The sequence below is a fragment of the Syngnathoides biaculeatus genome, chromosome 5 (genome assembly GCF_019802595.1).
Source record: "Syngnathoides biaculeatus isolate LvHL_M chromosome 5, ASM1980259v1, whole genome shotgun sequence".
NCBI classification, from domain to species: domain Eukaryota; kingdom Metazoa; phylum Chordata; class Actinopteri; order Syngnathiformes; family Syngnathidae; genus Syngnathoides; species Syngnathoides biaculeatus.
In genome coordinates this window covers 15,546,963-15,562,410 of record NC_084644.1, presented here as the reverse complement: position 1 = coordinate 15,562,410, position 15,448 = coordinate 15,546,963, and the positions used below count along the sequence as shown (strand labels likewise).

The following is a 15,448-nucleotide window of genomic DNA, read 5'->3' as shown; positions in this document are numbered from 1 at the left end:
TCACGCACATATATTCTGTTTTACTTCAGCTAATCTTCATTCCTCTCCTTTCCAGTGCATGTCTCCATCTTTCCAATTGTTCCTCTGCATGCTCCCTGCTTTCACTGCATATGAAAATATCATCTGCGAACATCATTGTCCAAGGGGATTCCAGTCTAACCTCATCTGTCAGCCTATCCATTACCACTGCAAACAGGAAGGGGCTCAGAGCTGATCCCTGATGCAGTCCCACCTCCACCTTAAATTCCTCTGTCACACCTAAGGCACACCTCACCATTGTTCTGCTGCCATCATACATGTCCTGTACTATTTTAACATACTTCTCTGCCACACCAGACTTACGCATGCAGTACCACAGTTCCTCTCTTGGTACTCTGTCATAGGCTTTCTCTAGATCCACAAAGACACAATGTAGCTCCTTCTGACCTTCTCTGTACTTTTCCACGAGCATCCTCAAGGCAAATAATGCATCTGTGGTACTCTTTCTAGGCATGAAACCATACTGTTGCTCGCAGATACTTACTTCTGTCCTGAGTCTAGCCTCCACTACTCTTTCCCATAACTTCATTGTGTGGCTCATCAACTTTATTCCTCTATAGTTCCCACAGCTCTGAACATCCCCTTTGTTCTTAAAAATGGGAACTAGAACACTTTTCCTCCATTCTTCAGGCATCTTTTCGCCCGCTAGTATTCTGTTGAATAAGTTGGTCAAAAACTCCACAGCCATCTCTCCAAATTGCTTCCATACCTCTACCGGTATGTCATCAGGACCAACTGCCTTCCCATTTTTCATCCTTTGTAATGCCTTTCTGACTTCCCCCTTAGTAATCATTTCCACTTCCTGGTCCTTCACTCTTGCCTCTTCAACTCTTCCTTCTCTCTCATTTTCTTCATTCATCAACTTCTCAAAGTATTCTTTCCATCTATTTAGTACACTACCGGCACCAGTCAACACATTTCCATCTCTATCCTTAATCACCCTGACCTGCTGCACATCCTTCCCATCTCTATCCCTCTGTCTGGCCAACCTGTAGAGATCCTTTTCTCCTTCTTTCGTGTCCAACCTGGTGTACATGTCTTCATATGCCTCTTGTTTAGCCTTTGCCACCTCTACCTTTGCCCTACGTCGCATCTCGATGTACTCCTTTCGCCTCTCCTCAGTCCTCTCAGTATCCCACTTCTTCTTCGCTCCTTTCCTACCAGATGACACACCAAGTACTCTCCTGCCTGTCTCTCTGATCACCTTGGCTGTTGTCGTCCAGTCTTCCGGGAGCTTCGGTTGTCCATCGAGAGCCTGTCTCACCTCTTTTCGGAAGGCCGCACAACATTCTTCCTTTCTCAGCTTCCACCACATGGTTCTCTGCTCTAACTTTGTCTTCTTAATCTTCCTACCCACCACCAGAATCATCCTACATACTACCATCCTATGCTGTCGAGCTACACTCTCCCCTACCACTACTTTACAGTCAGTAACCTCCTTCAGATTACATCGTCTGCACAAAATATAATCTACCTGCGTGGTTCTACCTCCGCTCTTGTAGGTCACGATATGTTCCTACCTCTTCTGGAAATAAGTGTTCACTACAGCCATCTCCATCCTTTTTGCAAAGTCCACCACCATCTGCCCTTCAAAGTTCCTTTCCTGGATGCCGTACTTACCCATCACTTCTTCATCGCCCCTGTTTCCTTTACCAATATGTCCATTACAATCTGCACCAATCACAACTCTCTCGCTGTCTGGGATGCTCAGAACTACTTCATCTAGTTCCTTCCAGAATTTCTCTTTCAACTCTAGGTCACATCCTACCTGTGGTGCGTAGCCGCTAACCACATTGTACATAACACTCGATCTGATACTCTTTTCACCTCCAAGACATTCTTAGCCAGCTCTTCCTTTAAAATAACCCCTACTCCATTTCTCTTCCCATCTACTCCGTGGTAGAATAATTAAACCCTGCTCCCAAACTTCTAGCCTTACTACCTTTCCACCTGCTCTCTTGGATGCACAGAATATCAACCTTTCTCCTAATCATCATGTCAACCAACTCCTGTGCTTTTCCTGTCATAGTCCCAACATTCAAAGTCCCTACACTCAGTTGTAGGCTCTGTGCATTCCTCTTTTTCTTCTGATGCTGGATCCGGTTTCCTCCTCTTCTTTGTCTTCGACCCACAGTAGCTGAATTTCCACCGACGCCCTGCAGGTTAGCAGTGCCGGGGGCGGGCGTTGTTAACCCGGGCCACGACCGATCCGGTATGGGATTCTTTAGATGAACGCTCATATTTGTTTGGCACAGTTTTTACGCCGGATGCCCTTCCTGACGCAACCCTCTGCATTTATCCGGGCTTGGGACCGGCCTACAGATTGCACTGGTTTGTGCCCCCATAGGGCTGCATCGACCATCCCAGTGTGACACCTGCAAATGACGTTGCAGGCAATATGGTCGCAAATGGGATGCCAAGTGAGACTTCAGAAACTTACGCAATAATGACACGCTCTCCGCTCATTTTTTTCCCTCGTATAGACATTGAACTGATTAATATTATATGTACTTTTAATAACAATATCCATTTTAAAATGTATATTTGGCTGCCAGTGGCACTTTAAACGCTACAACGCTCCAGCCTACCACAAGCGACAATAACGCGTGGCCGGCCGCGAGCAACCACTGAAAGAAGGATTACGTGTGTGCCCCCCCCTCAAACTATACTTTTTTTCTCTATAACACACCTACCTGTCATTTGGAAACCCCAAGGCTCTCGTCCTTTGCACCTGTGCAATCCATTTTTCATGACGAACTGGGTCTTTTGGAAACTTGTGAAGTGTGAATCCTTCCTCCTGAGTGTTCGAGCAATATCCAGCAATACAACGAGACGGCATTTTGGCTAATATGCAGGAAAAAACAGCTACTGTCCCGCCGGTAAAACTTGCATTAACTCACAAATCCGTTAGTGTGGGCTTCTAGAAAAAAAACGTCACTTCCTGCTTCTTCTCCAAAACGAATGCCTCAAGAGGATTTTCATGGTGGGAGATACAAAAATCCATATATGAATACATCATGACATGCGGAGAAACAACGGATGGGTCTATTCCAGCTGCCTTTTTTTTTCATTAAAAAAACTAAAAATCATGCTTTACGTGTCAGTAGAACTTTAAAGACATCACACCCAAGTCATGCTGATAAACCACTGGATTTTTTTCATAGAAAACATGCCAAATATTGCCAACAATCATCCCACTTTGTGAAAGCTACTTCAGTAAACCACTGTGCATTGTTAGCATCATATAAGATACCGTACCAAATTGCTCAATGCAAAAAAACCCACACTACAGCAGATTTATTCTATTCATTCTTTATTCTATTTCTTTTGTAAGTTAATGTGTTTTATATAATGTGCTCCTGAGGTAATGTTGCTGAACTGAATTTGAAGTTAATTTTATTTTTCACTATCAACTGGTACAATAGTGTCGGTCAAAAACGTTAATAGTTGAAACAGATTTTTTTTAATTTTGAGGCAAATTGATGTGTTTAAATTTTTTTCCAGTTTCAGACTAAAGAACGATGTTATTAAAGTTATTCTTTGTTGTAAGTTTAACTATATTTCTTTCTAATTTATTTTTTGTTTTCTTTAATGTTAATAACGATGTTAAGCAGAGCTGTACTTATGACAATTTTATAGACAAATTATAATTATTTATAGTCGCGGCGGAGAGTGTAGGGGCAATTCTTTTCTTCTTGCTAGGGGGGCATAACAGAAAATAATTGAGAAGCAGTCGGTTAAGTGTAATTAAACAAAATCAAAATATGTATAGTTTTTGTGTAACCGACGACTAAATGCAATGAATTGGTCTAGATTCCCATTTAGTATGAAAATGGGTGTCTGGGGTATTTTTGATGCACTGCATGCATATATAAGGCCATCCATAAAAATATTTTGGTTTCCAGTATTAAAAGTGAATTTTTCATTTTTTTTTTTTTTATAAAGGTCCATTCCATGATATTCTCCAAATATTTTGGCCCATATACTACCAATAAATATATTCAGTGGGTTGATGTAGCTTACGTTTTAGCTATAAATTATATAAATATTTATTTCTTCAGATTTTCAACTTCCCAATAATGATTTAAAATCACTGATGTGCATACCTGGACAACATACATAGCTTCTTCTTTGGATACTGAACTTGGGAATGAGGCGCTGGCTCAGTCGACCTGTTCCAGGACTTCGTTAAAAAGACGGTGGTGTCCCAGATCAACATTTTTTTTTTTTTTTACGGGAAGGAAAGGACCTGACTTTTCTTTGGCAGCTGCCATCATAGTGACAAATGCATCCATTTTTGGCCGTTCAGGAGTGGCATTTTTCCTCAAATGAAAAATCCATACCCCAGGAACCGGATCGAACTGTAATAATATCTCGAAATCATGAGAACATTTGCTTTGCAGTCACTGTGATTTAACGTGCGCCTTCAAATTCACAAATCTGCATAGTCGAGCACGAAAAATCACGCGCTTAGAATTTGTTACGAGTAGAAATACATAGATATTGAAAGACGTCGCTTATTTTGTGTCTTGACCAATGTTCCCTCTAAGCTGCGCCACTGCGCAATTGCCTGCCACTTGTTGCACACTAAGCGCAAATGAAAACCGATGCAGTGCAGTGAACCACAGGCTGACGTCTTTTATTTTTTTTTAAACACAGAAGCACACAGTCTTTAACAACGAGCTGCTGCTCAGCCTACTTGTACTTCCTAGTTTACCTGACATCGCCACCCTCAACTCTTAAAGGGGTACACTTATAATTACAAACAGAACACACACCCACAACTTTATATCTGCGGGCATGGCTGGTGGACCACACCCGTAACTTTATATCTGCGGGCATGACTGACCACACCTGTACATTTTTCATTGCATTGGATGTCACCGTGCGTTTGCCCCAGCCACAGAGCTTTTATCTCAGACAGCATGTCATCTCCAAATTCTTCCAGGGCAATTTTCTTGAATGCATCCTGGAATGTTAAAGGAGGGTTCACCTTTCTCAGCTTATTACTTACGATGTATTCATCGTTTAAAATAAGTGAGAAAGCAAACAGCACGATGTCCGCCATGATAGCATTTGGCAGGCGGCGACAAAATCACTTCCTGATTGGTTAATATTTAAGACAGAACCCAGGTTACTGTTAGGAATGGTAGTGCCCACACCCTGCTCAATGGGTTGTTCCACCAGCGTATGCGGAAGTGCGCTGTTGTTATGTGCGGAGCAGTGTCTGAATACAAGCACTACTAAACATTCAATGCTGTCTCGCGTCGTTATTGTTGACACACACACACACACACACACACAGACACAGACACAGACACACACACACACACACACACACACACACACACACACACACACACACACACACACACACACAGAGAGTTACTTCCCTTGTCCAGACTTACGTCCCCTTCGTGTTTATTAAAAAAAAAAAAAAAAAAAAAAAAAAAAAAGGGGGGCGACCGGCAATTTTATTTGCTTTTGAATATTTACGGTTGGTCAGGTTACCGGCAACCTAAATATGCTTATGTATGGCCTTAGATAGAGAAAAGGCCATTCTATCCATAGAGTAAAGTTTGGTCCAAGGAGCACTCTATGTTGTATAAACTGTAGATTTGTATTTTTTGTTATTCTAAATGTATTGTTAACATGTCAACAGACATGGAGTGGTCTTCTTCCATTTGGTGATTCATAATAGATTGATTTAGTACAAAAATAAATTTGTAAACCTTTAAGAGATTACTCTTACTTTGCGGGAGAAGCTTCATTATTTGCTTGACAAACTGGCAAATCGAGGGTACACTGGAACGTTGGTATTCTTTTTTTATTGCTGCTTTTAATTTGTTATATTGAAGAAAATTTCCGCCTGTTATTTGGAATTCTTAGAACAGTTCATCTCCCCTCCTAAAAACATTGTTAAAAAGTTGCTGTAGGTGGACAATTCCATGTTGTTTCCATGGACTAAAATGAAGGGCTACGTTATTTATTCCGATCTGAATTATGCCAGATTGGAGAGACCAAACTGGGACCTAATTGTTATCCTGTAGATTCTAAACTTTGCTGCCAAGCTGTTAAGGTGGATGCCATTACTGGGTTCTTGAAGACTTTATGGCGTTTGAGAGTAGTGGAAATAAATGGGGGTTTTGGGAGTTTGATGTTGTTGCAGTCTATTTCTTGCAATTCTCACCAAGAATTCCACTCCTCATTGTGGTGAAACTGATTTGTGAGGTATTTTAATTGGTTAGCTAAATAATGGTGTTTAATGTTGGGAGCATTAAGGCATCCCTTCTGTTTACTTCTCTGGAGAATGGATCATTTTTTTTTTGGGGGGGGGGGGGTGTATTAGAGCAGAGTCCAAAAAACAAGGTTAAATCGAATAATATAAAATAAAGAATTTATTTCTCTCTATTTATCATTCCATTTGTACACATGAGTACCCCCGTTAATGACAGACAAACCCACAGTGGTCACAAAAATAACTTGTACCTGTCAAATAATAATTTTAGGAAAATTAACATGTGAAAATCAGACATTACTTTTAAATTGTGGTTCAATACAATTATTTAAAAAAAAAAAAACAACTCATGAAAGAGGACAAAAATTATGGAACCCTTAACCTATTTTGTTGCACAAACCTTTGAGGGAATCACTGCAATCCAGCATTTTTTTTATATGACTTAAACTGACATCAACAAACAAATCTATAAACAAATTTACATGGAACCCTATTTAGTTTGTTTCTGAGTGCCCAGGATTGATGTTTTTCACGGTGCTTCTTTGTAGCACGCAAAACGCTGCCTTATATCAGGTAAAGCCACATTCTTTGTTTGCAAGAGAGGCAATACAACAGCATCTGATCTACATGTGTTTCAGGGTCATTGTAGCAACTCAGTAACAAGTGAAAGGTCAGTGCCCACAGACCATCGTCTCCACGGAATGAGGCATCTAACAACCATGAGGTGTTCACAGCAAACTGCGATGGTGGCTGATAAATTGGATAAAGTTGCGCGACATTCACTCAACGCATTGTGGTAGATAATTGATAAGACCTCCCGCAAACTAGCAGCTACAAAAAATATCCGGGTTTAGTAGAAGCAGATGTTGTCAGGCAGCATGTATTAGGGCTGGGGGATATGACTCAAAATTTTTATGTCAGGGTAAATTGAATCCTTCACGATAGCCTATATCGTGAAATAAGCTTTTCATGTCATTATCCAAGCCGCTTATCCTCACAAGGTACGCAGGAAAGCTGGAGCCTATTCCAGCCAGCTTCAGGCAAAAGGCAGACTACACCCTGAACTGGTCACCAGTCAGTTGCAGGCCAGAGATCGACACCATCACTGAACCGGAATCAATCCCACACTGTCCGCACCAAAGGCAGGCATGTATACCACTACACCATCAGTGACTTGAAATAAGCTTCAGTGTAAAAATGATCGTGGAACCATTTATGAATGGGTTGCTATTTTCGTTATCCCAAAAACTTGCATGCTAAGTAAATTAAGACTATAAATTGTCCTGATAGGCATGAATGTGAGTGTGAATAGTTGTTTGTTTTTTGGCAATTGGCTGGCTACCAGTGCAGGGTGCACCCTGCCTCCTACCCAAAGACAGCTGGGATTGGCTCCAGCACTCCCACAACCCTTGAGGATAAGCGGCACAGAAAATAGTTGGATGGATAATAATTGCAGTGCTGTGATGCATGATTAGCTGTTCAAACAGATTTGATATTGCTCCAAAGAGCTTTTATTTTATACCAAAGAAATCTGAAGCCCGCCAAATGGTTGAAAAATAGCAGCAATTGAGCTTAACAAGTGAAGCCTACTGAAGTCGAATGCGTTTACTTCCAACTTTTTCACAGTGCGAATAGTTGTCCATACGTTCCCTGCGATTGGCTGGCGACCAGTTAAGTGTGTAGCCCGCCTCTCGCTCAAAGTCATCCGACATTGTGACAACACAGATGACCCTTGTGAGGAAAAAAAGGATTGAAGGACGGATAAAAGCAAGCTACATTTAAATGTAATTCATGAGAAATTTATTGTTTTACATTTACAAACCTTTCCCAATAAAACCTTACACAACACCAAGAGTTGCGGATGTATGTATTGAAAAAGCTATGCTGCATCTCTCTTTTTGCCATTAGCTGGCAATGAACTTGCATATAGTACTGTGATTAGTCACCGTGAAAACTAGGTGATGATGTGTCTTTCTGTTATGTTAATTACTTCTTGTCCTCCTTTAGTGATAACAATACTTTCGTAAACATTGGTTGTTACCGACCACGAGTACAAACTACCAGACTTTTCTACAGATGATCTACGGATGCCTTTTTTTCTCTAAAGTTTTACTTATTCCCCACTGTTTTGCTGGTGCTCTCCCTTTAAAGGTGCACAGTTGCACAAAGTCGCAGCAGTGGCGTAGCTTAACACCAAGAGGTTCTAACTAGAACTCGTAGAGTGCTGGCTTGTACAGCACAAGCAAGCATTCCCATATTTTTTTTTCTGAGCAGCTGGTAAAGCGGAGCGTAATGTACATGGAGGCCCTGGTCTTTTTTTTTTTTTTTTTTTTTTTTTACCAGCTACGAGCTGGTAATTTGATTTACTGCTTTTTTTTCCCCCCTCAATGCTGCTGCCTGGGAACTCCATGACCAAATGTGCACAAGGCATTGTTTTAACTGACATACATAAGATTACATCATCAATAAGCTTTATTGTGATTGGTTGGGTAACCGACATTCTACCAACTATACAGTTTATACAGGGCACCCCTAGGATTTGTTTCACATCACCAAGACCGCTGTATAACAGACCACAGGCACAATGAAACAAGGAATGCTACTTAAAGTCAGCCATTGTGAAACAAAAAGGAAGAACTATCGGGACTTAACCAGGGGGATATAGTTTTAAAAATAAATAAATTGGATTTTTTATTGTTAGACAATGACGTCATTATTTCGGAACGGTACATGGAGTAACAATTTAATTGTTGATTCGCTCGTCATTCTTTACCATCACTGCAAATTGTGACTGGGGATTTAGACAGAGATTCTACACTTGACTGTACTCCATCACATCCACCCATCCATTTTCTGAACGTTTCTTACAATGAAAAATAATTGGATTACAGGTCCGTTTATTTATTAAAATTACTGTTTCACAGAGGTGGCACGGTGTTGCAACTGGTTAAAGCATTGAATTCATAGTTCTGAGGATTGGGGTTCAAATCCCAGCCTGGCCTGTGTGGAGTTTGCATCTCCTCCCCGTGCCTGTGTGTTGTTGTTTTTTTTGTTTTTTGTTTTTTTTTTTTGGGGGGGGGGCACTCCAGTTTCCTCCTAAATCTTAAAAACGTATTAATTGGAGAAAGTTACCCCTAAGTGTGATTGTGAGTGCGGGTGTTGTACGTCGCTATGTGCCCTGCAATTGGCTGGCAACCATCTTAGGGTGCACCATGGCTCCTCTCCAACGGCAGCTGGGATTGGCTTCAGCACTATTATGACCCTCATGAGGAGAAGCAGCTCAGAAAATGGATGGATGGATGGATTTACATGAGAAGCTGATAGCTGAAGCATGAATTCCATGTCAGGCTTCCAATCCAATACTAGTTTATTTATTCAGCACTTTAAAAGCAAGTACAGTGCCAATAGGTGCTGTTCAAATCAAATCCAAGAAGATGGAGTTATTAAAAAAGCGGAGAGGATGGATCAATGTATTGTCATTATGAATCTGAGTGGGCTCTTGACTTGGTGAAAGCATGCTTGTTTGCTGTTTCTAAAAACGAAAAGGTGCTCTATCTTCAGAAAGTAAAGCATGGAGGTCGAGGAGATTGACAAAAGCAGTGCAAAAGATGGCAACTTCAACCAAAGTCAGAAATAGTTAGACTGTGTTAAAGGAGCATTCAAACATGCACTTGCTCATGCAAGTGCGACTAGATTATATTTTTACATGTACACACTGGAGAAAAAAAATTGCATCTGAGATCATTTTGATCACAGTCGTGAGCCCTGGTGGAATATGGCAATCATATGGTTGTGGTGAACCTCAATATTATGTGGTTTACCCTCAGGGAGAAAGTGATAGAAGCCCTTCATTATTGGAAACGGCTGGACCCCCTCTCAGTCAAACAAATGATCAAATCAAATTGAGTTTTTTTTTTATGACCTCTTTTGTCTGCTGATTGTTGCAGACAATGTTCTTGTTCACAGTAAAAAAAATAGCAAATCTTATCTTGAGTCACTAAATCTTCATGCGAAAATGGTATGCCATGGTCATACTGGACCGCCTCAAAAAAGGGTACAACCAAATCTTGTTCTAGTGCAACAAACTGAAACAGTCGGTGACACTAGCGCTACTAGTGCAAAAGTTAGCACAGAATCCTGCCTTGAGATATGAACGCATACAGCTGAATTTCTGCTTTGACTTTGGGGCATACACTGGCGATATGAACACTTTTTAGTGTAAGTAAAATGATTTCAACTCACTTCATAATAAACACCACTTTAAAAAAAAAAAAAAAGCTGAGTATTTCCTGAAAAAAAACTGGGGTTTCAAAAAGGTGAGCATTTCATAAAAGCAAATCAAAACATGGTTTTTAAGCCGTTGAATGCCACATCCAGTTTAGATTAATGGTCAAACTATCCACCCATCCATTTTCCAAACCGCTTATCTTCACTAGGGGAGCGGACGTGCTGGATCTTATCCAAGGTGACTCTGGGCAATTAGCAGAGTACATAGACCCTGAATTGGTCACCAGCCAATCGCAGGGCATACAAACAGACAACCAATCACACTCACATCCACAACAACGAGCATTTTAGAATGTTTAATTAACCTACCACGCATGTTTTTGGAATATGGTAGGAAAACGGACAACTCAAAGAAAATCCATGGAGGTATAGGGAGAACATGCAAACCCCAGAGAGGCAAGTTCAGATTTGAACGTGGGTCCTCAGAACTGTGAGGCAGATATGCTAACCATCCACCATGGTCAAACTAAGCATGAAAGAAGAGGAATTACATGTGTTTGTAAAACAACCACAACTTTGTCTTTGGAATGTCAGGTATCTTAATGTTATCAAATGACAAAAAAATAAACAGATAATGCAATTAACTAGCTAACAGTTAGCATCAACAGTTGCTTTGAGAAACTGTTATTTGAACGCCTAAAATGTAATAACCTATGGCTAGCTTATTTAACACTGAACAATTATAGTCAAAATAATCATGATTAATTTGATCAATACGGTGTGCCGCTGTAGAGCATTGGCCTCAGGAGTTCTGAGGAATGGGGTTCAAATTTAGGCCCGCGGGTTTGCGTGTTCTCTCCATGGCTGCGTGGGTTTTCTCCAGGCACCCCAGTTTCCTCCCACATGCCCAAAACCTGCATTAATTGGAGACTCTAAACTGCCCCTAGGTGAGATTGTGAGTGCAACTGTTGTCTGTCTCTATGTGCCCTGCGATTGGCTGGCAACCAGTTCACAGTGTACCCCGCTTCCTGCCCATTGACAGCTGGAGTAGGCTCCAGCACTCCCGCGACCCCTGTGAGGAAAAGCGGCTAAGAAAATGGATGGATGGATACGTATATATATCCTTTCCTAATTATAATAGCAACATAAATATTCCGTGGTTATTGATCATAATTCTATAAATTGCAGATGGTGCATCTCACAGCATTCCACAACCTGTTAGCAAAAAAGGTGGAAAAAAAATTCTCCATTTCACACTGCAACCCTGTTTCTTTTCATGCTTTTTTAAAAATCATTTAACAGAAGGTGCATCAAGCAGCTGCATCAAGTGGGGCTCTTGAACACTGATATACACACAGTTCAACCAAAGTTCTTGAATTGTTGCAGTGTAATTCCTGCTATAAACTGATGTTTTACAAACAAAGTACACTTTGTGTTTTTTTATGGTGTTACATAGTAGGAAAGCATTGTTTAGATATTTGAGGTATCACAGAAGCAAAAAAAAAAAGCATCAAAGTGAATATTATGCTTGAAATGCATCGTTTCACAGAAAGCTTTTTCTCAGGTTTCCTTGGAAACCAGCAGTTTTAAGAAACTTACCAATGTTCAACAGATGTTTACGAAAGAATGGTAAAAGGTAGAAATATACTTTGTAGTGATCAAAGAAGAGGGTTAAATATTTATTTTGGTAGGTTTCATGTTTCGATAGCTCCAGATCTCAATTTTTTAGAGGCTTTCAAAAATAAATTAAAATGCTCAAAAATGGCTGGCAACCAGCTCTCCCAATATGAGAAAAATGTTTGGCATTAAATGAGTTAAAAAGCTTTTGACAATTAATGAATCATTTTTAAATTTCCATCCCTTTAGTCAGGACCTTATTTCAAATTGGAGAAAATGCTCTGACATAAACCTATGATTCACTTACGGGTTTGGTCCCTAACTTGAGAAAATAAAAATGTTTATAACTGCCTTCCAAAACTAAATATATTTGCAAATGTCCTATTTTATTAAAACACAGATATTCAGTACATTATATTATTATAAATGTAATTATCAATAGGGCGGCATGGTGGCAAAGCTGTAGAGCGTTTGCCTCAGAGTTCTAAGGACTGGGGTTCAAATTCCGGCCCCGCTTGTGTGGAGTTTGCATGTTCTCCCCGTTTCTGCGCAGGTTTTCTCTGGGCACTGCGTTTTCCTCCCACATCCCAAAAACATGCATTAATTTGAGACTCTAAATAGTTTTAATTAGTGTGACTGTTGTATGCTTCTATGTGCCACCAGTTCAGGGTGTACCCCACCTCCTGCCCGGAGATATCTGGTATAGGCTACAGCACTCCCATGACCCTCGTGAGGATAAGCGGCTCAGCAAATGGATGGATGATTATCAATATTTACTTTATGGTGGCATGGTGGCCAACTGGTAAACATTATATCGGGGAAACCATGCAAAAATATAAGGATTCGAGAAGGGGACTGATACTTTTTCATGGCACGACAGATTCATTAAATATTAGGGAAACATTTTTTCTGAAGGCATATTCCTACCTGATTGAAAAATTTGTCATTGTTTCTTGCTTGTCTGTTACATATATTTTCTAGAGATGGTGAATTTTGAGTTTTTGTTTGCTGCAAGCTTAAAAAAAAAAAAAAAAAAAAAAAAAAAAAAAATCAAAATTACCAGTAGACATATTTAAAAATTAAATACCTCACTCTGATTGTGTGGAGTGCATATCTATGTTTTACTTTTTGAATTGAACTATAACTGAACTAAATTGAGATTTTTTTTTTTTTTTTTTTAACTATTCTAATGGTGGGTGAAACACACCACCCTCACAGTTCTGAGGAACCAGGTTCAAATTCGGCCTCTTCTGTGTGGAGTTTGCATGTTCTCACTGTGTCTGCATGGGTTTTCTCCAAGTACACTTCCCACATCCCCAAAACATGCATGGTAGGTTAATGTGAATGTTTGTTGGTGCCCTACAATTGGTTGGCGACCAGTTCAGATTGTACCCAGCCTCTGTTCTGTAGTCAGCTCGGATTGCCTCCAAACCCAGTGATGATAAGTGGTAAGGAAAATGGATGCATGGATGGTATTCTAGTTTAGTGAGATGCACCTGTAGATCAGTGACAACTGAATCCCTCAATCCAGATAAAAACGAGTCCAATAAAATACAACAGGATGAATGAAAAGGCCAACACCAAGACAAGATGTATGCAAGTAGATATTGGGTTAGCAGAGAATACCTAAATGAATATGTATTGCAGGATCTTGCGCTGAGCAAGAAACTGTGTGAAGGAATGTCAACGAACAGATAGTATTAGGTGCTAATATAACCATCAGAAATGGCCAATAGAAGCCCTTTCTCCCCCCCATGAAGCAACCATCTCCCGACTCTACTCCAGGGCTGGATAGGGAGCGAGAGCTGGTGCGGCTACTAAGCTAGCCACCAGCAATCGCTGCCATAGCAGATGAAATGCTGCGGATCTGGGGGGGGGGGGGGTTAGACAAGCTGTATGGCCGATACGTGACACATCAAAAAGCGCCAAAACACCCAATCAGTAATCTACGTCATTTCAACCACATGACCGACGCCCCCGCCCACCCCAATGTTAGCAGTCAATGCCGATAAAATGAACACTTCCACACCTCTTCCTCGAATTTGTTGTGCCGGCAACCTCTTCTCACACCTGGCATCATGCGTTACAACTTGATGCAGGTCGCAACATCACCATCACTGAAACTTAGCAGGACACACACACACACACACACACACACACACGCACACGCATCAATCAGACGATTTACGACTAACCACTGGCTTTCCACTAACCATAAGGTTAGCCATTTGAAAATCTTACCAATAACGACATGAAGGTAGCGTTAATGAGCTTATCTTATTGGACACCGCATGATGTGCAGTCAGGGTGACAGTCATTGAATCATTTTACGCGTCTTTGGTCGGGCAGTTACATGAATGAGTGTTAAGCCCCACTAGGTAACGTATTATATTGTCTAAGCATTATGTGGGCTATTCTCAAGTGAACATCCCCCATACGATGAGTAGTGGCGGAAATGACAAGTGGCCGGCTACAGATCGCCAAAGCCGCTCAGCGAATATTTTAAATATTCAAAGGAGTCTATGAACACAGCAGTGCATTCTTCATGCAGGAAAACAACAGCGGATGGCTTACCTCAGGTGGCGTGTCGAACCAAGTTCCGCGTAGCAGCCATGTTCGGAACCACTCTTTTTCTCAGTCCACGAGAACAGAGCCCCCTCCCCAGTCGGCCGTCTTCCGGCAGAGAAATCCCAAAACACGATAGAATATACCAACGATAAATCTCGAAGATATCTATTCCTGGCAAAATCTTAGATCTTCATGGAGGCTTGTTAACCAGCGCAACTCATTTAATCTTGCCTAAGGTGAGGAGTGTAGCCCACCGCCTTAACCGCGGACACCTCGGACCGCTGCCGTCAATTCGTCAATGTAATTTTCTTGGCCGCTTTTAAGTGGACATGCACAATTAAACAATTCCAGGGCAATAGCAAAAAACACTTGGCTCTGCAACATCGTTAGCATATTGGAGTTAGGTGAAGGTGGGCTAACCCTGGATAGCTATTAGCTAAAAGCCTAGCTAATAAGACGCTGACATTGGAACTCAAGTTGAAGACAACTCGCGCACCGCTAACTGCATATCCTTTGGCGGATAGCCAATGGGCTGCTTAACGATAACCACTAACACTGAGGAAAAACTTCCCTTCACTTTGGGTAGGCAGGCAGGGCTACCGCTAGCTGTAAGGCTGTCCAGCCCATCCGTGACGCTAATATCGGTCGAAGGAGCTGGGCTGCATTGGGGGCGCACTCCCGATGCCAGGAAAGCTCGGCCCCGCGCCTTCCACCAAATTCCCCACAAAATGGCTGCCAAAATAAATCCAAGGCGGATAC

At 41.2% G+C, this 15,448-nt stretch overlaps 1 protein-coding gene across 9 annotated transcripts in view; it reads right to left on the bottom strand.

The window, feature by feature from the left end:
* Positions 1–15,406, bottom strand: part of dyrk1b (dual-specificity tyrosine-(Y)-phosphorylation regulated kinase 1B) — a 124,613-nt gene extending 109,207 nt beyond the window's left edge. For 2 of the 9 annotated variants that reach the window (XM_061821068.1, XM_061821067.1), the window contains exons 1-2: positions 14,696–15,404; positions 14,151–14,244 (exon numbers count right to left, since the gene is read on the bottom strand). Coding sequence is in view for 2 of the 9 variants with exons in the window: in XM_061821062.1 (XP_061677046.1) it covers positions 14,151–14,201 (51 nt within the window). In the remaining 7 variants the exon portion in view is untranslated. Of the gene's footprint in view, positions 1–14,150; positions 14,245–14,695 lie in introns of all 9 variants that reach the window. The other 7 variants (XM_061821069.1, XM_061821065.1, XM_061821062.1 and 4 more) reach the window with 6 other exon arrangements.
* Positions 15,407–15,448: the final 42 nt, after the last annotated feature.